This window comes from Tenrec ecaudatus, chromosome 7, assembly GCF_050624435.1.
Source record: "Tenrec ecaudatus isolate mTenEca1 chromosome 7, mTenEca1.hap1, whole genome shotgun sequence".
NCBI classification, from domain to species: domain Eukaryota; kingdom Metazoa; phylum Chordata; class Mammalia; order Afrosoricida; family Tenrecidae; genus Tenrec; species Tenrec ecaudatus.
In genome coordinates, this window is record NC_134536.1 from 125,663,712 (window position 1) to 125,687,084 (window position 23,373).

The 23,373-nt window shown below is 45.2% G+C and overlaps 1 protein-coding gene across 4 annotated transcripts; it reads right to left on the bottom strand.

The window, feature by feature from the left end:
- ENPP4 (ectonucleotide pyrophosphatase/phosphodiesterase 4) lies at window positions 1-14,023 on the bottom strand. 4 transcript variants are annotated; one of them, XM_075555007.1, is made up of 4 exons: window positions 13,863-14,023; window positions 4,687-5,545; window positions 3,900-4,070; window positions 1-3,367 (listed from the first exon to the last, which is right to left on the bottom strand). In XM_075555007.1, exons 2-4 carry the CDS (start codon window positions 5,519-5,521, stop codon window positions 3,003-3,005), a joined length of 1,371 nt encoding a protein of 456 aa, XP_075411122.1. In that variant the 5' UTR covers window positions 5,522-5,545; window positions 13,863-14,023; the 3' UTR covers window positions 1-3,002. The 4 variants fall into 4 exon arrangements, with proteins under 4 accessions (XP_075411122.1, XP_075411124.1, XP_075411121.1 ...); XM_075555009.1 differs by having other exon boundaries at window positions 13,781-14,016; XM_075555006.1 differs by lacking the exon at window positions 13,863-14,023 and adding an exon at window positions 13,705-13,854.
- Window positions 14,024-23,373: the final 9,350 nt, after the last annotated feature.

Consider the following 23,373-nt stretch of genomic DNA (forward strand, 5'->3'; position numbering starts at 1 on the left):
TAGATTTCACTCACATAAAAAATGTTTAATCATAAGCAAAGTGGTTAACTATGAATTCAAACAAGTCAAAACATTTTACTTTAACTTAAGGTACTACACATACATTTCTTGAAAGAATACTCATGCCACTTCATATCCACACCATTTAAAAACTCACAAAAAACACACACTCGCCACCCCATCTTTGTTCTTCTTGTGAAGCTTTAAGCGTTCACTGTGAAGTCCCCCAAACAAAAGGCATGAAATGCAATCTCCTTTCAAGTTTGTGAGATACAGCTCACAGAAGGGTCCGCCCCCGGACCATGAAATGCACTCTTATCCCTTCAGTATTCCAAGAACTTTGACCTTCAAATACTTACACCAAGCCAAAGGGAGCAGTAACACAAAGCTATGGTGCAGAGCATTCAAACACGTCTTAGTCTAGAAGAACCTGTACAGTAACAGCAGCAGCAGAGCTGTCCCGGTTGAGTAAATATACTTTTAATTCTGAAAGGGGTCCTCCACTGAGTTAACCAGAACAGCAGCAAAAAACACTTGACCCGACTTTTTCTAATTGCTGGTTATGGCTGTTGTCATGACCAACTGAATACTTTCTGGATTCCAGGACTTCTGACGACCCAGAGAACACAGAAGCGTCTTAGTCCATTATTTAAAAAAGACAAAATCCACCAAAATCTTACTGTAAGAGGATCACTTTACCAAGAGATATTCTCAGGGTACTGGAAGAGAAATTAGCTTGAAGAGTGATGATTTAACAAAACTAACACAAATTAATGCACAAAGTTCAATAGAACAACATAAACTCTTTGAAAAAATACTGTCCTCATACATATAAAGCAATTTATCTCATTTAAAATGCTATTTTTAAAAAAAATGAAATGAAAGACAAACAGGTGAGTGTCTTGTTGAAAGGATTAAGCCAGTGACAGAATATCCTCACCTGTTTTATCACATGGGAATAAACCCCACTCACAGGCTGGGAACCTGGATCTGAAGCTCACAATCACCAATCAACCGAATGTAATCACTAAACCTCACAGCACTGCCAGGACCAGGATAAAAATATGTCCGCTACTTAAAGGGGAGGGGTTTCAGTGTGACAGCTCGATTCTGTGTTGTTTTTAAAAACTGAAACGGAATTTCTATTTTTTCATTCCTATCATCTCTAGCTTTCAGAGTTTGTGTGTTTTTGGGGAGTGGGGGGTGGAGACACATTTTCCAAGCAGCAGCAGGCCTATCGACTGTACTTCCTTTGTTAATGGTGGTCTCTAGACCACCAGCTCTTTCGAGCAATCGGTAGCCCGTTACTAACACAGGAGGGGAAAGGCCTCTAGGGGGACCTCAAATGCCACTAAAGACTGGGCTCTGGAAATTAACAGTAACCCAAGATGAACTAATGTTTCATTGGCACGGTATTTTTCACCATCACAGGTAATCAACACTGAGCTATACTGCACATTCCTTGTACGTTATTTTTGCATCCGTAGCACAATGACCCAGTTTATCTTGCTAACGAATGAACGATCACATTGTTGATACTAATGCATTCTTTTTTTTTTCTACTAATGCATCCTGTCTCAAGTCCTGAGTGGTTCCTGGATGCAACGTCTCTCCTACTGGATAAGGCCTGGTCTGCCACGGCTCAGTTTCTGCTTATGAATCTGTTATTCTCAGGAGGCACCCCAGCCAAGGCACGCTATGGTTTTCCCATAGACAATCCTTGGCTGAACAGGCATGGTAAAAGATGGAGGCAGGGCCATTGTTTCTGTCCTCCAAAGACTGGAAAATAAAAATAGAGGCAGCATTTGGGCTACTGAATGTCAACAGAGTTTTGAGAGAATATTCTATGCCTTAGCTGACTAATTAACTTTAAAGGTCAAAAAGGGACATATTCCATTTCGAATTCTGAACTATTCTAATGCCTAAAGTAAGGCCAAAAAAGTCTGTCTTCCTCATTCTTCCCAACCTAACCCAGATGCGCATTCAGTTAGTAAATATCTATCTCTATAGCACTTGCAAACCTCATGTTCCAATAGACAGGAAAAAGTTAAAAATGGTAAAGAAACAGAATTTTGAAAATTAAGATTTAAACTTGTGAGTTAGGAGAAAGTACATATGAAATGCAAAGATAAGATTTTCTGAGAATCGTGTTTCAGGGGACTGTAAAACCCAACTGCAAAAACTCCAACTCACCTTCAGCTTCCTTCTACGAAAAGTCACGTAACATTGGTACGTGTGTGCACGCACACGCAAAAATGACTTGCACAAATGCGTTAGCCGCAAAGCATTAACCAAATGTCCACCCCACTTTTCCACATTCCAAATTTCTTCCTAGTGATTATCTTCAAAGAGAAAGCCTTTAAAGGCTTTAAAGAACTTATAAGTCTTAACAAAGAAACCAGTTACAACTGAGACTACTCCTATCAAGTGACTTTCGTTAGTTTTGGTTTTTAATAGCTTTCCCTAAAGTACTTTACATGTGCAAAATCTACTGCTTGGTTAACCAATTTTATTAACCATTGAAAGGGACTTCCTACTACAAGGGTTTACTTGGGATACAAACTCTATTAAATAGCATTATAAAAATATAGGAAACATTTCTTCCCTGATACAAAAAATCAATAATTGCATAAGGATTTCTATCTTTCATGTACAAATATATAAATTTAGTAGAAAGGCGTGCCTACTAAATTTTTAGTATTCTAGTATTCTAATTTAAAGATGTATCTATCACATCTTCACAATGAACACATAGAAAACAGTATTCTTCTCAAAAGCTGTTTCTGGTTCTAGAAGTAGCCTGTGTAATTGATAATAATTTACTAGAGACTTTCACGATGGTCAGGCATACTTCATATTGGCTGATGCACCAGAACAAGAGACAAAACTATGAAACATGTTGGAGCTAACTTCTTTGCCTTTCATAATCACTTTCAGAGTTACGACACTATTCCTTGTGTGCGTCCTTTGTGACTTTTATTTAAAAAAAGCCCCAGTACAGGTTAGTCAATTAAAGGATCATCATCATCATCTTGTAGCTGAAGTCGGGAAAATGGAGGTGGTACAGATTGTCTATTCTTCATGATTATTATGAGGCCAGTTAAAGTGGTTAATACCAAAAGTGCGCCAATAACAATCCCAATGGCTTCTGGGAGATTAATGCACCACTGGTCGACTAACAGACACTTAGTATTCCCAAAAGTTCCATTATTGGGTTGTGGTTCCAATCCCAGGATGTGGCACATCATTGGATAAATATCCACACTGTCGATTGTCCTCTGCTTGTATCCTTTGTGAAATGCAGGGCCATGGGCAGCTAAAAACGGATGCATGCTGGGCAATGCATTGTCATAGCCATGGTCACCCACTAGAAAAGGAAGAAAGGATGTTAGTAAAGAAGATCAGGTTCTCTGTTGCTATGCCGCCCAATGGTTTCCGTGAAACGTTCTGAGACAGGTGAGGGAGAAAGGCCTGGTAACTGTCCTCCAACACTCCGCCAAGGAACACCTGATGGTGTGCTCCCATTGAACACGGGCTCGCTGTATGAGTCCAGGGCGACTCCAGAGCAGCTAACAGGCACCACCCTCTTCCCTCCCTTTCCCTCCCTCCTATCCTGCACACCTCGAGACCCAATCAGAAAGTCGCCTACAGACATTGCGGTTTGGGTAGGACAGTCAAACTGCACTCCCTCTCTAGTTAGAGGCCAACCGCCCTTCCAAGCCAAGGGTGAGACTGCTGTCAGTAAAACTGCTCTCAAATGAATACCCGAAAACCGTCTAGGAAAACACAGACTGGAACATGTCATGTAAGGATCACTTAAACAGAGTTCCATGTTAACACAGCGCCAGGATTGCGCTGTATCCCCACAGTAACCAGAGATGCCCTCAGCAAATACTTACATTTCATCAGTGTTTTATTTATTACAATTGTCCAGCCCTCATCAGCAACCAAAATAATAGGCTGAATGCGATCATTATGCTGGTAGTGAAATCTGGCAGGAATGTCTTCCTTGAGATAAACGCTCAAATGATGGTTACAGACTTTCAGTTTGTTGTACAGCTGCGTGACATCTGGAAGAGGAAGCAATCGCAAAGGAGAAAAAGTCATGGTTGGCTGTTAGGGAGAAAGAAGCACCTTGAATAGCTGAGAATACATGCTCAACAGTGCCAGTTACTAAGGCACTTGTGATCCTCAATGAAACCACAATCATAGGACAGTGATGAGGACTCATTATGGACCTATGCACACGCACCTTTAAAAATTTATAGAACACACATGCACAGGCGCACCCCCTCTCTGTTATCTTCTGGGAATTAGCCCTCGTGCGTTGCTACAGGTGTGAGGCCCTACGCTCGTATAAACTTGCTTTGAGCGTGGTACCAAAAGACGGGTCTTACACAAAAATCCAAGACGCTTTTCAAGGTAAAGGACTTGTTCTTTCCGACAGTGTAATTAGGACATCCTTCAAAAAACAAGGAACTGTATCACTTGGGAACCAGACCATTAACTCAGTTGCCCCAAATTTGAAAACGATGGCAAAGACCCATATTCTCTTGCTGAGGTAATGCCACCATACATGCTCTTGAAGTACAAAAAGCCCGAGCTTCATTCCTTTGCACGGCTCCCCATCCGCAATCAGTTGGTCCCACTCAACCAGCTGTCCCTTAGGACATCATGTGCACTCACTTATTTTGGGAAGGATTGCTGCGACCGGGGTCACATCGATCAGGGTGTACTGTGTTTGATTAATGCAGCTGTCCAGGTGGATCAGTCTTTTCTTAGAACACTGGGCCATCCCATGGTCACTGGTAATGATCACATTTAGAGAGTCCCACAGTCCCAGCATCTTGAGTTTATGGACTAGGTCACCGATGTGGTTGTCTACTTTCTTCAACACGGAGCTCATGTGCTCTGTATCTTCGGGCCCATACTTGTGGCCACTGGCATCTGGTTCTTCCCAGTAGAGCGTTGCAAAGGTGACTGGTGGGCTTGAACTGCTCAGCCACGTGGTGATGTTATTGAGTCTCTCTTCAAACGACACGGACGGGCTGTAGTTCATAAAATAGGAAGGTGTGGTGTTGTGAATGGACACGTCGGTGCCAGGCCACATGGCAGCAGCGCTGGATCTGTTTCCGTGGAGTTGATTGGTCACCCAAATGGGCACGGCCTCATTCCACCAGAAAGGATCCTTGTCATCAGCATCAGAAAAATGTTTCTCTGTGCTGACATCGTACATGGAGTTGGCCACGACTCCGTGGCTTTCCTCATACAAGCCCGTCACGATGCTGTAGTGGTTTGGAAATGTTTTTGTGATGAAGACATTCTTCACATGTTCGACCAGGACGCCTTCCTTAATGAAATTCTGGAGGTGAGGGAAGTCGTAGTCCTGCAGGTAGTCAGCTCGGAAGCCATCGAAGGAAACCAGCAGTAACTTCGGTGGAGAACTGTCAGAGGAGTTACTGCTAAAACCAGCTAGGAGTCCAGGAAAGGCAAGTATTAGTAACAACTTCATCACGAGCATGTTGAAGAAGAGCAATCGGTGTTTCTACAATAAACAAAACACACAGACACACACCACAATTTAGAAGGAATCATGGTCTTTGATGGAAATTAAGTTTTAGAATTTTAGCTACTGAGAGGTCAATCAGCATTAATAAGCACTTTATAGGCCGGCTGCCCTAGACCAACTGAAAAATTAAATATCATCATTGATTGAAAGGGAACAGAATAACGCTAAATTGGGAGAAAAAAAAGAAAATTGTCTTTACTTGGCTAGTTTCCTATTTCTATACCGTATATACTCATGTATAAGCTGTTTGTAGCACATTTTATGTAGTTTTTGTGGTAAAATTAGGTGCCTTGGCTGATATTTGGGTTGGCTGGTACTCAGAGTATATATGGGGGTTATTTCTTATGCGAGCTTTACACTCTGCAAGGAGAACAAGTCATCCCTACACTGCACATAAATGCACTGTCTGCCTGCCTTGCCCCTCTGATTCAAGACATTCAAAAAGAATCCATGAAGAAACAGAGACACACCTGCTCCCCACTTATCATGCTCGTGTTTTCGGCCATTTCCCATTTCGGACATTAAAACACTCTGCTAATTGTGCATTTAATCAGGGTTTCTGCTCCCTGCTGTGTCTGCAAGGCTCCAAGCTGACCCAGGAGGGGAGGGGTGGGTCGGAGAGTTGCTGCTCCCCTCTATGCAAGTGGCTTGGAGGGACCAGGTCCTGCAAGCAGGAAGGGCAATGAGGGGTAACCAGAGCCTGGGGGCTGCAGCTGAAGACCCCGCTTACCCCTGTCCGTGGATTAGACACCTGAGTTCCACTTCTGAGAACTCTCCCAGCCCAGCAGCATGTCACTGGCTTCGGTGGAGTCCCTCCCTGGACTGTGGGGCAGTGGCAGGTAGCTGAGGCGGAGGCATGGGCAGGAGCAGCAATTCCCACCAACCATCCTGACATCTCACTCAGCCGGTGTCTAAACCCCAGAGCTGCCTGAGCACCAACCCCAATCTCATGGCTTTGGGTTCTGGAACACAGCAGTCCCCAGAGTCCAGACTGGGGACCACCTCTTCCTCCTCCTCCTCACATGATCCTGATGGTGCTTAGCGACCTGGTCTCTGGTACCTAACCATGCTGACAAGTAAGGAGCAGGGGTATCCCTTTTCCCAAAATACAGAAATGCCAAGCTTCCAAAGGGCCCCGGAAGGGATGCTAGTGCACGAAGCTTCCCCTGAAGCCACGGAAACTGGAGCTAGAAATTCTACCATATTTTCACTACCAGCAGCTCTGGTTGAGAAACAATGGCATAAAAAGGGGAGAAATCAGAGATAGAAATATGAATGCTTTTTAGAAAAGTCCCACCTTAGTCTTCCTGCCCCCAATTCACACAAGGCTGACTAAGACGCGGTCATGGTCATGACCTGCGGGGACCAGAGGGCCACAGTCTTTTGTGAGGAGATTCTGAGGCAGTAGGTGAGATGAACTTGATCACCACCTCCTTCTTAAACCTACTTAATTTAAACCGTTCGCTTTTGCTGTTAAAGGTGTTAACGCTGCTCCCTGATAGCCCAGGCTCCCAGCTGTCCCCGATAGTCCCTTCTTTCTTATTATCCATGTGCAGTAGCCACAACTTCCCTCTAGCAACCCCCTTGGGCCTTCTGTGGCTAACAGCTTCTATTCCAGAGAAACGGGGATCTTCGTTGAAGGTGGACTGCTGCACACCTTGGTCATTTTGACAGGAAGAAGCAAAAGAGAGGAAGCTACACAGGTGGGCAGTGAAGGGAGTGGCCTTCTTGGTGCAGCAGGGGCAGGATCAGTTCCTGAGGGCGGGGGTAGGTAATGAAGGCTCAGTTTTAGGACCATGGAGAATGTCTGAAATGGCTGATTTGGAGAATGAGAGGGTGAATATGGGCGGGGGGGGGGCACGTAGAGATCTTTGGAACCAGTGGACAATAATGACTGCTGGTGCCTTGAATTGTGACACTGTTGCCTGATTTTCTTCAGCAATTTGATGTCCCTGGCCAGGGCATGAACAGAACCTGGCAGCTGAACAGACCCAGGCTTGTCATCCAGTTAGAAATGAAATGAGGAGGAGGAGGAGGAGGCTGAAGATGCCGAGGAAAGTTTGGCTGATAGTAGAGCTGCAACAACTACACTGATGCTCACGTAGATGGGAGAAGAGCCCGTTGGGGTCCAGAGGTCCAAGAACTGATGTTGGAAGAGTACTCTGGGGGAATGACCACGGAGCCGGGAGGGTGGATTCAATATTTTGGAGTTGTCAGACCCGAGGTTCGGGGTCACACCCAGCACAAGCTGTACCAGCCAAGGTCCCAGAAATGAGCAGCAGCAGGCCAGTGTGTTGGCAGGATTGTTAGGAGGAAGCAAAGGTGTGTGGAGCTTTCAGCACAGGGCTCGGGAGCAAAGTCACAGTGCACAGGTGCATACTAGTCGGGTTTTCCATTCACCGGTCAATTCTCGTGTCTTTATTTTTCTCCCAGTTCGACTTTCTCTCGTTCAAATAGACCAGCTGGCTGTGGTGAAACAGTCACCATGCAGTCTCCTCCCACTCAAAGCACTGACTGAACATCTTTGAAGATCCAAGGCACCCATGGGTCCTATATGGAAGGGACCTTTGGGCCTGGGCAACGTCGGTCTTTTTAACATGAGGTGAGCTCTCCTCTGAGTGTGATGCTGGCCGGCCCTGTGGTGACTTCCTAAGAAGCTGGAAACAGGACAGAGGAACATGGCCGAAGCACATCCTCAATGAGCAACAGGGCAGACAGCCCACAGGGCTGGCCCGGCCCCATCTCAGCCATGGCAGCTCCCAGGGCTCTAGACTGTGTCGCTTCCATTTTCATTCAGAACCTCACGTGCCCTGACACGGTGTTTACATACAGTTCATTTCCTCCCTCAGAGGCCTGACTGGGCTCTGTAGACTAGTTACACTGAGCCAGCATGCAGGCTGCTGCCCAGGTGCCAGCAGGCGGAGGACTCGTGGAAAGAGCACTCGGGTCTCCGTGATGTCGCTCTGGGTACAGCTGCTTCCCTATACGTGACTATTTTTCTTTTAAAAACACAGTAGACTGAAACAGCACATAGATGACCTATTGTTTCCTCAAGGGGGAAGATAGATCTCTTGTAAATAAGAACAGAAGGACTATTTATTGCGCTGTCTCTTTCCCGTGTGAAAACCCCACCCAATCGCATAGGTGTTCTGCTGCCAGGCCGGCCCTGCAAGCCTTCTCTCCACTCCACAGCTGTCCCCCTGCAACAGGGGCCAAGTCCAGCCTCTTCTCGGCCACACTGTCATCTGGCAGAGGAGATATGAGGATCACGCAGGAGAGCTGGCTGAACTGCCGTCCCATGTCTACACCTAGAATCTTCTGATTGTGGATACTGGTATGGGGATCTGCATTTCACAAGCTGATTTAACAACAATCCACTCTTTCTAGCTCCAGTGTTGGAACACTCACTTCTTAACACCCTCACCCCTCCTTCCTGCCCAGGGCACTACGGCTTTTAACCCAACCTTCCCACCTCTATTCACTCAACATCTTTTCTTTCTCATTCAGCATCTGCTGCCAATGGCACTTTCCTGGGGTCCCCTGCCTGTAATAACATTGGAACACCTCTGCTTGGCAATCAGACCCTCTGTAGCTAGGCTAGTGTTTCCCAAAGTGGGAGAGCCTGCCCCTTGAGGGGAGGGGTATGGGGGGTGCTTGACTGGATGGGAGGGGGTGTCACCAGGGAAGGCCGCAATGCAGAAGCAGATACCTACACTTTGTCCTGGATTATGAACTATAGCACAAACGTTTTTAATTGCCAGGGGGAGCACTGATTTCTCCCTCTCCCAAGTAAGGGAGATGGTAGGCCCATTAAGTTTCAGAAGCTATAATCAAGGTTCAACCAGTACACAAATTACTGTGAAATAGCTACAGAAGATAATCATCACCTTGAATTCTCATTTATTGTACCACGCTGTCACACTATCTGAAATGGATTAGCCAGGTGAGCAAAGGCCAGTCATCAATTATTTACGTGACCACTAACAGCTCTTCAATAACAGTCTGTTTCCAGAATACCCTGAAGTTCATTCCTACACATGAAGTCTCACCGACGTACACTTTTAGGTGACTGAAGAAAGAGAATGCAACAAATATTTACTAAATCCATTCACCAAACACAAAATACAAGAATGGTGCCATTTACCAAAGTGCAGAAGTCTTTACATTTTCAAATATGTGAGACTCAGAACAGGCATAGGCTGTCAAAATATTGACTCCGGCTGTCATCATGGAAAAACAAGGACAGGCCTCACCCACTGCTTCCAGCACTTGCATTCTGCCACACCAAAATTTTACAAAGCTGTACTGGAGATTCATGCACCATAAGGTACTGATTTTAAAACAAAAACTTTGTCAAAGTTCTTTATATATAAATATAATTATGTAAATGCATAGTTTATGTTAAAACCTCAAATTGTACTTCAAAGAGTCGAGAGATGGGAAGTATTAGATAGAGGGAGGGGTAAGTAGGAGTCTTTTCAACAAAGAGTGCTGGGCAAACAGATATGGAGTGAAATGCTACCAGGCCCTGCACCATCCCCATGACTGGTTACAGATTGGCCTGTGAGGTTCCATAGGGGTTCACTGGCTGATCTGGGGAAGCAAATTGGCAAGTCTTTCTTCTCTGCCTGTCTTAGTCTGGAAGCTCCATTGAAGCCTATTCACATCGAAGCAGCACGCACACTTCCATGGACAGACAGACAGTGGATGATGGCTGTGTATGAGGTGCACTGGAAAGGAATCCTACCCTAGTCTCCTGTGAGGAGAGTGAGATGTCTACCACCCAACCACCAACTGTAGTGCCGTCTCACACACTCTGTGGCCAGATTCTAAGGCAGTAAGTGTTGATGAGGCTGTGGGGAGATTCGAACTTTCACACACTGCTGGGAGAAGTAAAATTGAACAGCTACTTTGGAAAACTTGGGCAGTTCTTTTAAAAAATTAAACATAAAATTACGATTTAACCCAGCAATTCCACTCCTAGAGATGTACTTAAGAAAAATGAAAGCATGTATACCCAACGGAAACTTGTACATGAATTTTCCTAGCTGGAATATTAACAATAGTCAAGAAATGGGAGCAACTCAAATGTCCATCAACCAGTGACTAGGTAAATAAAATATGATGTGTTCATACAATGGGGACAGCAATAAAAAAGAATGCAGGTGTGATGTGTGCTGTAACACGAACGACTGGTGAGAGGAGGATGCTAAGAGAAAGAAGGCAGTCTTAGAGCTTGCCCATTAGGATGATTCCATTCATACAAAATGCTGAGATCAAGCCAATCTTCAGAGACAGAAAGTAAACGAGTGGTTTTCTGGGGCAGAAAGCGTTGAAAAAGTGCAGAAATGGGGAGTAATTGCCAGTGCGAATGAGGTTTCTTTTTGAAGTGAAGAAAATTTTCTAAAAGTGATTATGCACAACTCTGTGAAACATGTAAATTATATGTAGATCTAAACTGTACCTCAATAAAAGTTACATTTATTTTTAACGAGTGGAGGGGAATGACATTATAATCTTAAATTCACTTGCAATGCCTGGTAACAAAACAGAAAACATCTATGAGGTCTCATTTTGCCTAAAAAATTATGAGAACTCCCCCCCCAATATCATGATCCCAATTCTACCTTACAAATTCAACTAGAGCAGAAGATGTACACTGGTACAGATAGAAACTAGAAACACAGGGAATCCAGGACAGATGATCCCTTCAGGACCAGTGGTGTGAGTGGCGATACTGGGAGGGTGGAGGGAGGGTGGGGTGGAAAGGGGTAACTGATTACAAGGATCTACATATAACCTCCTCCCTGGAGGACAGACAACAGAAAAGTGGGTGAAGGGAAACATCGGACAGTGTAGGATATGTTAAAATAATAATAATTTATAAATTATCAAGGGTTCATGAGGGAAGGGAAAGCGGGGAGAGTGGGGAAAAACGAGAAGCTGATACCAAGGGCTCAAGCAGAATGCAAATGTTTTGAGAATGATGATGGCAACAAATGTACAAATGTGTTTGACACATGGATGAATGTATGGATTGTGATGAGTTGTAAGAGCCCCCAATAAAATGATTAAAAAACAAAACAAAAATTATGAGAACTTTGTATTCTACTTCATACTTCAGATTTATGTGTTTCAATAAAAAATGTTTTATACCACTTTTTATATTCAACAATGAAACAAAACTTGTATTTCCACCCCCCCCCCCGCCCTCACACACACACACACACACACACACACACACAGACACACACACACACACACAGATCTCTTTTCTCCCCTATTAAGTGGATGAAAAGGATAATCAGAAAACATATCCTGGGGTTCATTAATCCCTTAGTACTGGCTAGAATCTAGTAGCTGGAAAATGTGGGGCAGATCTAACCTGATAGCTTGTTTCCTCATGTGTAGAATAGGGTGCATACTACAAAACACACAGCCAAAGTTAGTTCCTTTATTATCTATTTCAGTAACAAAGGTTCTAGGTTAGAAAAAAAATCCTACACAACATCATTGTGACAGTATAAAACACAGTAAAATAATTCAGTCTAAGCCTTTCTTTTAAGATATGAAGTCGCTATTGGGAGTGGGAGGAAGGTTTGAAAAAAAAAAGATATGATGAAGTCAAGTCTACTGACTGGCCAACTTTAGCAAGCAATTGTAGCTTTGTTGAGCTCTTATTAATTTCATGTCCTCAATTCTCCAAGTCAGCGAGTCTAGTAGTAGTAGTTACAGTTAAACTGTACTGGTTGCTATTAATTTCTAAACTATTCACAGAATGTATTCTGCCAGAGCTCCATAAATTAGCATTGCCTACATCTATGTTCGCCACATCCGGTTTCATTCTAACAGGAAGTGTTATGCAATAAGCAGATCTCCGCTGAGTTCTCAAGTAGTTTTCACATGGACTGCAACTCAACAATTTCTAGGCAACCAAATATGAGGGAAAATTCTGTAATGTTCCAGGGATCCACCTGAACTATAGGCAACTATCCCAACAGCAAGAGGAGGGCTGAGCTCTCTGAAACAAAACAGTCTAGCTCTTGTGGCAAGACTTTCTTGCCTGCTGGAATGCATGACAGGCAGAATTGTTATTTTTAACCCATGGCGGTGGGGGGGGAGGGGAGGCAGGAGAGGCAGGGGGTATACAACAAGAGAATATGGGAAAAGATATCTGTCACTATTTGCATGTCCTCCATTTGTAATACAAAACTTTATTTGAAGCAGTGTCCTCACCAGGCTTTGCCTGTGTGCTCTTTGATGTTTGAGACCACTGGGATTCCTACAGGCCCTGTCTGTGCCGCTGAGAGAGAACTTTAGAGGCTTACTAGTAGTGATATTCTTGACCGCCTAAGGGAAATATGTAAGCGGTCCTTAAATACTTAACAGAGCCCCCGAATTCTAACGTTCTCTAAACTATTCTCCAATTCTCTGGGTCACATTAAAATCTTTGAGCAACTTTCTTCAAAACAGCTCCACCTCACTTACTTTCTACACAGTAAACAGAACCAAATCCTATTTGCATTTGGCAAGTATTTGGCAAGTTGTCCAAGTTGGGTACACTAGGTCACCAGGTGGCTGAGCAAAGCCCTTGTGGCGTCCGCCCTGGTGCACACCCAACAGCCCCTTTGTTATTGACTGCGCAAGCTTGAGCAAGCTTACACGCCCTGTCTGTGCCTCTCAGCGCCGGTGCCCAGTGCGCAGAGCCTGACTTCCCAGATCTGTGAAATGGGGGGGGATGCTGTATCTCACATGGAAGAAGGAAAAGGAGTTGTCTCAAATGTCAAGTGCTTCACACAGTGCGGATCTGAAAAAGCCCTTACCTGGTTATCTAAGGGGGGTAGGGGGGCGCGGGGGTTCCCAACAAATTCTTTTCTGGTGTAATTATAGAATCAGATATAATGAAACCGATATCCTGATCGGACACAGATGCATCTGGAAATCCTGCTCGGTTTTTCCACAATTCGACGCCTTCCCCACTTCCCCCGCCCAGCGCCCCCTCCCTCTCCAGGGCTGCTCCCCAGTCCCGGCTCACCTCTAACGCCCAAAGCCAGTCCCTCCTCTTCCCGACACGCCCGCCGGGGCCGCTTTCCTCCCCGCACCGCCCTCCGACTCCCCTTCGGCCCACTCCTTACTTCCTTGCCCCTACGTCCCGGGCAGCATCTTGGAGGATGTGTTTGGAAAGGGGGGTGTGGGGGGGTCCTATACCACCTCAATTCCGGAAGCTTCTAGCGGGCTAGGGGCCCGGAGGGAGCTCTCCTCAAAGCGCAGGGCGCGCTCGCCTCGCACTCACCGGCCGTCGGCGACGCTGTCGGCGTCGCGGCTTCCTCCGTGCGCGTGCGCGTGCGCGCCGATCGCAGCGCTCGCGGAACCCGGCGCCGGCGGGCACCGAGCGCCCGGAGGACCGAGATAAGGGGCGGGAGGATCAAAGGCTCGCCGGCAGAGGGCTCCGTGGGGCGCCTGCGCAGTAGGCGGCGCTCGCAACGCGATTAATGTGGAGCCCGCGCCCGAGCGCGCCTCGGGGTTCTCTGGTACGTGCGCGGTTTGCGGGTGCGCGGAGTGAGTTAGGACCCGCGGGCCAACGGAGACTGAGACGTATTCTCTGATTGGCTGCTGTAGGCAGCTTTTAATGTGACTCGCTTTCTGATTGGCTGGCTTCGGCACTCCCCCCCCAACCCCCCACGACAGGTGCTTCAAATCGGACCTGGTCAAAAAGGTTCCTTTCTCCCAGTCACTACCCTCCCTTCCTTACCGTCACAGGTTTAGGTGCCCTTCAGGGACCCTGGATCACAGGGAGAGTTCCCACAAGACTTTGTGCAGTTGCCAAATCCAAGGCTTTTGTGCACCTGACACCTTAGACAGTCTAGAATCAGGCGTGCTCAAACTATGGCCCGCGGGCCACATGTGGCCCACGGAGGACATTTATCCGGCCCGCGGGGTGTTTTTGCCCCGTTTGTTTTTTTACTTCAAAATAAGATATGTGCAGTGTGCATAGGAATTTGTTCATATTAAAAAAAAACTATAGTCTAGCCCTCCAACAGGTCCGAGGGACAGTGAACTGGCCCCCTGTTTAAAAAGTTTGAGGACCCCTGGGGGTTTTCAGGGATGTGGTGGGGGAGGAGTGGGAGGGGTGGGGTGGCCGGGAAGAGTTGGGCTGCTGCAGAGCCCAGCACAAGTTTAGGGGGGCGCCTCAATGAGTTCAAGTAACTTGAAATAAATGTACAGTAGTTCTCCCAAATGAGCGTTTATCCTACCAGGGAGATAGGAATCAGACACCTTTACATGCAAAATGAGGTCCTAGACAGCAGCATCCTCAGGCAGAGAGTCAATAGTAAGTACCCCCTGAGAAACGGGCACATGTCAGACCTTGCTGCTATCTTTAGTTGGAATGTTAGCCAAGCAGTCTAATGTACATTGATATTTCATGGCAGAGGCCTAGGCATCCTGGTGATGTAGTGGGTATGCACTGGTTTGTGATCCTCATGGTTGGCAAAAGTCTACTCACATAAACCCACAGGGGGTGGTCGATGGCAGTGAGTTTGGTTTTTTGGAGCAGAAGCATAGTGGCATAGTGGTACATGCTGGTCTACTGACTTCATGGTCAGCAATTCCAGACCACCAGCTGCTCCCTGAGAGGAAGACAGCACTTTATACCCCTGTAAAGAGTTATAGTCTCGAAACTCAAGGGCAGTTCTACCTTGTCTTATAGGGTCGTTATGAGTCAGCATCGACTCGATGGCAGTGAGTATGGCTTTTTTGGAACTGAAAGAGAAGATCCCTGGTAAGCTGTCAGGTAAGTGTTGTTAAATTCGAGGTTAATGGTTCTATCAGAGGAAGATGAGGCTGTGTGCTCCTTGTGAAGATGTGCAGCTGAGTGAGTGGATGAGTGAGGGAGCAGAAAGAGAAATCATAAGTAAACTTACAATTAAACCTTGGGCTACCAAGTCATATACTTGGTAAGGAATGAATATAAATATATATATAATCTGCAATGTCTAAAACACCCCTTCCCTTCAGAGAAGCAAGCACTGCTAGGAAATCATGCTGACTTTGGATCAGTGGTTTGGGACTGGATCCCACAGGACATGATTTTCCTATGCTTCATTCTTCCGTGTCCTCAAGTCAGAAATCTGCCATCTCGACATCTTCTTTTCCATCATTCCTCATGTTCCACCCAGTTATAAATTCCTACCGCCTGTAAAATAGCTCCTTACTTTCCTTTTTGCCAGAAACTGCCATGACTTTGAAACCTGGTGGCAGAGTGAAAGGCTGAGTTCTGACATCATCAATACAATGGCTAATTCAGCAACCTTAAGTTTGCAGGCATTTGGGGCATCTAATTGTGTTTACCTGTTTGTCCAGTCACCAGGTGCCTGCTGGCTGCAAGAGTAAACAGGGCTGCTGGTCACAAAGATCCCATGTGTAGTGGAGGAAAGGTCTGTGTGGCTGGTGAGGCCCTGCAGTCTGACGCCACCTCTGTCAGGTGACTGAATAGATGAACAAATGAGATATCAGGGATTTCTGGGGTCACCTTTTCTTATCCTCACCATATATCCTATTTCAGCCACACTGCTTTGGACAGACTTCAGTAATGATGCCACTCAGCATCTCTTGGAACAGGAAGTTCAGACATAGGGCAGACTTCAGCACTAGATGGATTAGCAGTTCACAGTATCAGCAGGCTCTGGGTGCTTTCTAACTCTCCATTTGGCTATTCATGGAACTCACTCCCCCCACCTCCAGTGGCCCTGTTGACTATCATTGGCCATGATAACCATATGATTCATTTCCATTTCCCCTGGGAAGATCAAGTGACTTCCAGCTCCTCTCTCTCTCTGGGTGACCATCTCCTTCAGCCACTAAGGGCAGAACTGTGTTGCTTGTCTAAAGCAATGGGCTAACTCACCCCTGGAGTAAGACCTCTGTCCCTGCTCCACCTCTTTTCCGAGTGCGAGTGAGGGAGGCATGGTGTGGGAAAGTCGATCCCAGGGTCCACTATAATGATAATCAAAGAACATATCATACAAAGTCGGCATTTTCAGTGTGTTTTCAGAAATAAATATTGTCGTATTTAGGTGGGCCAGATAAGAACCTCATTCATACATTCGCTCTGCTTTTGAAAGGTGGAATTTTACATAAATTTTAGAAATGTGGAGAATTTTGAAACTGCTTTGCATTAGAAATAGAACTGAATTAGATGTAAGTGTTTAAACCTGTCACTTACAAAGGATTCCTGTGCCCCCAAGAGAAGTCTTGAGACACATTAGTACAGTGGATGGCTTTGATGTGGCCTTTCTCTCCATGGTCTTGTAACGCCTACCACACAATTAGGGAAAACTATCCAAACAAGGTGTATGTCACCCACCAATGGGTTTGGACAACATGCTAATTATGTAAATATGTGGGGGTAGGACCATGCAGGTAAGGTGCAAGGAACCCTAATAAGGGGATGGATTAATCTGGGTTTACAATGAACCATCCCAGAGGCAGGAAGTAGGGACCTCGCTATGTCCAGGAGGGAGAGACAGGAGTACAGCGCATCCTTTGGACCAAGGCTCCTAGGAAATACAGAGAGGATGCTGTAACACCAAACATGGTGTCAGATGATAAGAAGCAGAGAAATGGTGACAGTAGGACCAGGACGCCTGTATGAGCTAGTGTGACAGGATTCCCAGCCCATAGTGCAAGGTGGTTACAGCAGATGCAGCAAACCATGGAATAAGATAGCTGAGTGCCTTCAGGCAGAAGGCTTTTTTTGTGGAATAGGGGCCTGTAACTGCATTGAAATGCTAAACAGCTTTGTAACACTTGCCCTAGCAAGGCAGAGGTCAGCCTGAGGGGCCCAGGGACTGAATGAGCAGCCTGCCTATGGGCATGGCTGAGAAGTTGTCCTGACCAAAGAGCTACATCCTGAGTTGTTCTTAATCCTGAATTGTGGTAATCTGTTACTTCTCTGATAAACTCCATCATCCTACTTGTTGTCGGTGGGTTCTGAGTGACCGTTGCAGTGAATTTTTGAGTGCCGTGGAGAAGTGAAGAGTGCTTGGAGAGGAATGGCTGGTGTCAGAGTTGGTTAAAGATTGGTGACAAGAGCTCCATCTGACCCCTCTTCACAAGAATCAGCCTCGGGCGGATGCTAATGGTTATTGCCCTGCCGAGGCATGAATTTAGAGGAGATCCATCCCCGCCCTACCCCCTTCGTACATTGGCAAGATTCACAGAGATTGATTCCAACAAGAATGTTCCCCACCTTGGCAATGGCAGAGGTGGAAGCAGCAGGTCAGAGAAAGTTTCTCGTTTATCCTGTCAGGATTTAGGGTGTTCCCATTAGCATGAAATGGTATTTAAAAAATCTTACCCTGTTTTTAAGACCAAATGCATGGCTGCTGCTGCTTCTACTACTACTACTACTTCTTCTTCTTTTTTTTAGAGACTCATTTTATTATTATTTTGTTATGTTTTTCCCCCAACAGTTTTATTGACATTTATTTTACATTTCATATAATTTAGTAGTTCAGTCATCCAATCAATCAAGGAGAATTTCACAATCATTACCACATCAATTTTAGAATATTCCTCCCCACCCCATGGTTACATGGTTACATCACCTTTAAAATGAACCATGCAATCACAGTCCAGTGTAGTGCTCCCTCCATCCTCATCCTCCATTATTTACTCCGGAGATGCCCCTTTCCTCTGTCACCCACCCCCACCCTGTATTCCCCATATCTCCTACTATCAGTTATTATTATGCATCCACTCTTCCTGGGCTTCTCAGCTGGGAGACCCAACAGAAAACAATGTCAAACAAAATTACATTAAGGTAGTAAGGCTAAAATCATAATAGGACAAAGACAAAAATACAAATAATGTATATGAAGGAAAAGACTCTCATCAACTTTCAAAAAGCCGGGTAAGAAATTTCTATCATGGAATCAGTAAGAGATACTTTCACCCAGAACAAATAGAGGTTGTGCCCCTAGGGTGGTCAATGGGCCAAGCCACCTACACAATCAAGATTACAATGGTCTCTGAGACTCTTGCCTGTGGTTAGAGCGGACCAGACACTCTTCAGATGGGTTTGGGGCTCCCTTCATCCCCCTTAGCCCTCCATAAACTGGGTGTTCATAATTTTAGCACTGTTGCTTTTCTCCTCACCATATTCACATTTTGTAATTGCCGTCTTTGGATCACACAAACTGGTGTGCTTCTTCCCTGTGGACTTAGTTGACTCTGCTTAGATGACTGCTTATTTGAATATGCCTTTAAGACTCCAGACACTATTCCAATTGATAGCTGGGTACCATCTGCTTTCTTTACCACACTTTGCTGTAGCACCCTTATCTTCGGTGATCATTTCATGAAGGTGAGTATCAAGCAGAGTAAAATCAAAAGCATTGGCTTCTTGTGTAATTAATTATTGTTAAGCTCACAATCATGAGATATAATTCAGTGCTGGCAGGAATACATTTCAGAACTAAAGCCACACACACACCCTGGCCAGAGTAAAACACTTCTGTCTGCAGCTCAGCAACAACAAAACCGAAAGTATGGACTTAAGTTTCACACCAGAAGGGCGGTGTTTTAGGTTTCATTTTAAAATATGTACTAGAGGAGAATAAAGCAGTGTAGCTTTAACATCTGAAACTCAGGGAAGGAGAAAGGATTTCCTGCATCATAAGTTTGTTTAATCAGAACTCTCCACCCACTCCATTTTCCAGCAAGAATACATTTGATTAACCTCAACCAAGCAAGATTGTAAGTTAATTTAAGAAATAGACCAGTTAAAGGTGTTATCTATCATTCAGCATTGAAGGTGCTAGAAGGGGTCAATCAGTCTCGTGTCTATAACGGTTGAGTCTGTCATATTATAAGGTGTCTGAGGTTTTCCTATGTGCCAGGCAAAGCACATGCTTGGTGTTTCAGAGGCTACAAAAATAGATAAGCTTTGGGCGCTCCACTCAGCCTTCCTCTAACTGGAGAGAGGACTGAGGAGGATGCGAGGCCTGCTTCTCCCTGCCTGGCATTTGTTCTCTCTTCTTGAAGTGGCTTCTCTGGGAACCGCCCTGTCTTCACTCCATCTGTGGAACTGACCTACATGGACCAGAGCTCCCTTCGTAATCAGGGTGGACTTAGGGGGTGAACAACTTATAAGGTCCTGGCTTGTCCTGAGCGAAGACGTTTCCCAGGGCACAGAACTGAGCACACAGCCTCCGGGAACATCCTGGGCAACCAGGTGGGTTGGTCACCCCAACTCTGAGAAGACCATTCTTGCTCATTAGCTGTAGAAATTGGTTCAGTGATGGAAGGGCACAAGCCCCAAACCAGTCCCCCAACCCCCGACCCCCACTACACACACACATCATTCAGAACCTTTTGCCGAAGCTATTAGGAAAGAGCCAGTCTTTTTAGCAGCAACTCCTAGTAGATAGAATATAAGCCTGGGTCCTTGCCATTGTCCCTTTATGGGGGACAAAAAGACCTCCCTGGGTATGAAATCAACCTAGAGGAAAGCAGAGTCACAAAACGCAGCCAGACACCTGGGGACATCCAAGGCTTGTATCTGAGTTTACTTGACAATGTCCCTCTGGACTTTTCAGTGACATGAGCCAATCAGTCCTTACTCTGTGTAACCAAGTTGGAGTTGACTGAGAGAACAGCAGCAGCCTGGGCACCAGGATTAGAGAGGAAGTGTCTTTGTCCTTGAAAAGAATGCATTTCCCTGGGGAAATATATGTATAAATATATTTGAAATAACTTCATTTTCTTGGAGAAATATACAAGGGGTACCCCCCACTGGGTGGAGTGAGGCTTTCAGAGTGTGCATTTTACTCTCTAGGTGAGCATGGAGCAACTCACTCTTGAGTTAGTGCACTCAGTGGCCTCACCTGGGAAGTTTCTCTCTGGTCCCAGTGAATTTTTTCATAAAAGCAAGTTCATTCAAGCCTTATCTTTTGTGATGGTCAATTTAAGAGAACAGTGTGCAGCTGTGAAATTTTGTTTCCTGCTCAGGAAAAATGCCGCAGAAACTGTTACAAAGACAGAACTGTGGAAAAAACTCAAGTGTATGACTGGTTTCCTCGTTTCAAAAAAGGTGAAATGTCAATTGATGGTAAATCTTGTTCTGGACGACTGTCAACTTCCCAGACAGATGAAAATGTCCACTCGTAGTGCCTCTGAGTTCATTCTACCAGGGCATATTGCTAATCAAGCATTCTATTTAGAGGTTCTGAAAAGATTGTGTAACAGTGTGTGACAAACAAAGGCCTGGTTTGTGACTGATGGGGGGCTGGGGTTTTTTATTGGTACCCCCTTGTATATATGGAACTTTATTGGGATTAAGGCTAAAGAGGTTTATTAAACCATTTGTCAGCAGAGAAGGAGTTATATTAATATTGGAGGAGGGACGGTGCAAAGCAATGCACTGTTTGCATGGGGGTAATAGGAATGAGCATACTGTCCTCAGAAAGTTACCATCTAGCTGGAGAGAAAGAGCCTTATATGCAGAGCGATCATGCGTATCCAGGGAAGCCCTGGCTTATGCCTTTGGTCCCACATCAATGTTCACAGGCCCCTTCTCCCTCTTAGAAATGTCTTGATTTGGACACGTGTATGATCACCTGACTTCCATGCCATCTCTAGCCACACTTTTCTTGGATATGGGCAAGCAAGGACTCTGGGTTAGGCCCTACAGAAAATAAAAAATGAGAGATACAGGCAAATGTATTAGAGGTGTTTACCATTTAGTTTTATTGTCTAAAAGCACCTTACGTGATAGCAGAAACAGTCGAACTAACGAACGAGGCCCTTTGCTCTCAGGTGAATCCCAACTCATGATGATACCCAGTTGACCAGACAAGAACTATTTCCAGGTGGGGAGGGAGGTGTTCTGGGCTGTAATCTCTACGGAAGTAGATTGCCAGGCCCTCGTTCTGTGGCATTGCAGGGGCAGGTTCGAACCCCCCACTTTTAAATTAGAACTCAAACTCAATAAATTGATAAAGTCATATGAAAACGGACTCATCACAATGGACCGAAGGCAAGAGCAAGAGGGAAAACATGCTGTAGACAGGCGCTGTCAGAAGATGGACGCCCTGCGGCCTGGAGCAAGGGGCAGGTGGTACTAGGGGCGGTTGGAATGGTTGGGGCTGCGAGGGACAGCATGATTGCTGAGGCACAGAGGCAGGGGAGTCGTCCAGGCAAGAGGGCCACCCAGGTCACTGATACATGCCACTGCACAGAGAAAAATGCCACCGTCTTTTGCTCAGTTTCAGCATTCCATCAAATCCACAGCACAATTTATGTTAGGAAGCCCGGTGACCATTATGTCACACTCAGGGGAAAACCAGTATTGACAGTCAACTGTAAGAGATACCTACATTTCAGACACGTGAAAATGTGAAGGAAACATGTCTATTTTAAAACCAGTGAAATAAGATGGTTTTAAATTAAAAAAAAACTTCTGTCAGGTTGTTCTTTTCTGGATGGAAATAAATAGAATTCTTTTCATTTCTTTTATTCATTCATTCATTTTTCCTGTTCAGTGTTTCCATTCATTTGATCATCTTATAGTTTTTCTTCCACGTATTTGCCTATCTCTTTTCTACTCTGGAACCATAAAAAATGTCAGAAGACTTTTATGAACATTCTTTCTAAGAGAAGGACTGAGGCATTTTTATTTTTTGCCCCCGATTCTTTGTAGAATCTTGCCAGGGAAAAATCCAGAGTTAGCTTAACTTCTTAAAACCCATACTTTCTATTTGGTTTGAGTTCAGATGCAGTAGATGGTACTAGTTAACTAACATTTTTACATGTATTGGTTAACTGTTTACAAAACTTGCCCAATCAAAGACTCGCCTGTGGTGCTTGCTTAAGATATCCCCAGTTCCCCCTGGTAGATTCTGGTGGAGTACATTGTGTGTGAGGCTGGAGTTTCAGTAGGGTTGGTATTAGCCAGGGCAGTAACGCATAGTGTCACGTCCACTCCCTGCCATTGACCTCCCTCCCATACCTGACCAGACAATCCTTAGTAATGTTGACTACCAACTTCAATCCTAGAATCTATCGATTAAACCATAGAAGAGCATGGGCTATAGTTGTACATTTCTTAATTCTTTTCTTAGAGTATATGAATTCTAAAAACACAATTGTTTTACAAATTATACATTTAACACTATTCTAATATTAGTAACTGAGAGCCTATACAACTTGTTTCTCCTTTTCATTTAATTACAACTTCATTAAAAAAAAAAGTCTTTGCTATACATGCTATAACCTGATGGCTGAACTCACTTCCTTAAATCAATGACCTGCAGGCATACTTATTTCTATCCACTCCATTGAAACCTCCTTGCCTCAGGTCACCTTCTCTTCTCCTCCGAGCCCTGGGATAGCCACGCCCTAGGCTTCCAGCTTCCCTTTCCTTCCTGCTTCTGTCCAGTCTCCACTCAGCAACCAGTCACTTCCTGGTGACTCCTGGGCTCAGACCCCACGGATGGCTTCTCATCATGGTTAGCATCCTCACCTCACACCATCTGCCCCAGTACTTCTGAGAGACCTCGGTCCCCGCCAGTTCACAGCCTCACGTGCCTCTTCCTCCATGAACTGGGCCCTTTTCCCTGCCTCAGGACAAAGCCCTGTCCTGTCTCTCAGGCACCCTCCACACAAAGCCTTGCCTGTCTCACTCCCCCAGTCATGACATCTCAACCTCGGGATCACTTCCCTTGCTGATTCTAGTTTCTACAATTGTTAGGAATGCAGGGGCGTTGAAAGCTTCGATGACTTTTAAAAGCTCAGAGTTTTAG

Excerpts from the sequence above, each read along its gene's own strand:
- ENPP4 (XM_075555007.1), bottom strand. The coding sequence starts at position 5,521 with ATGCTCGTGATGAAGTTGTTACTAATACTTGCCTTTCCTGGACTCCTA. Across the intron at positions 4,071-4,686 it reads AGCAATCCTTCCCAAAATAA|ATGTCACGCAGCTGTACAAC; the intron begins GTGAGTGCACAT and ends TTCCTCTTCCAG. Across the intron at positions 3,368-3,899 it reads AAATAAAACACTGATGAAAT|TGGGTGACCATGGCTATGAC; the intron begins GTAAGTATTTGC and ends TTCCTTTTCTAG.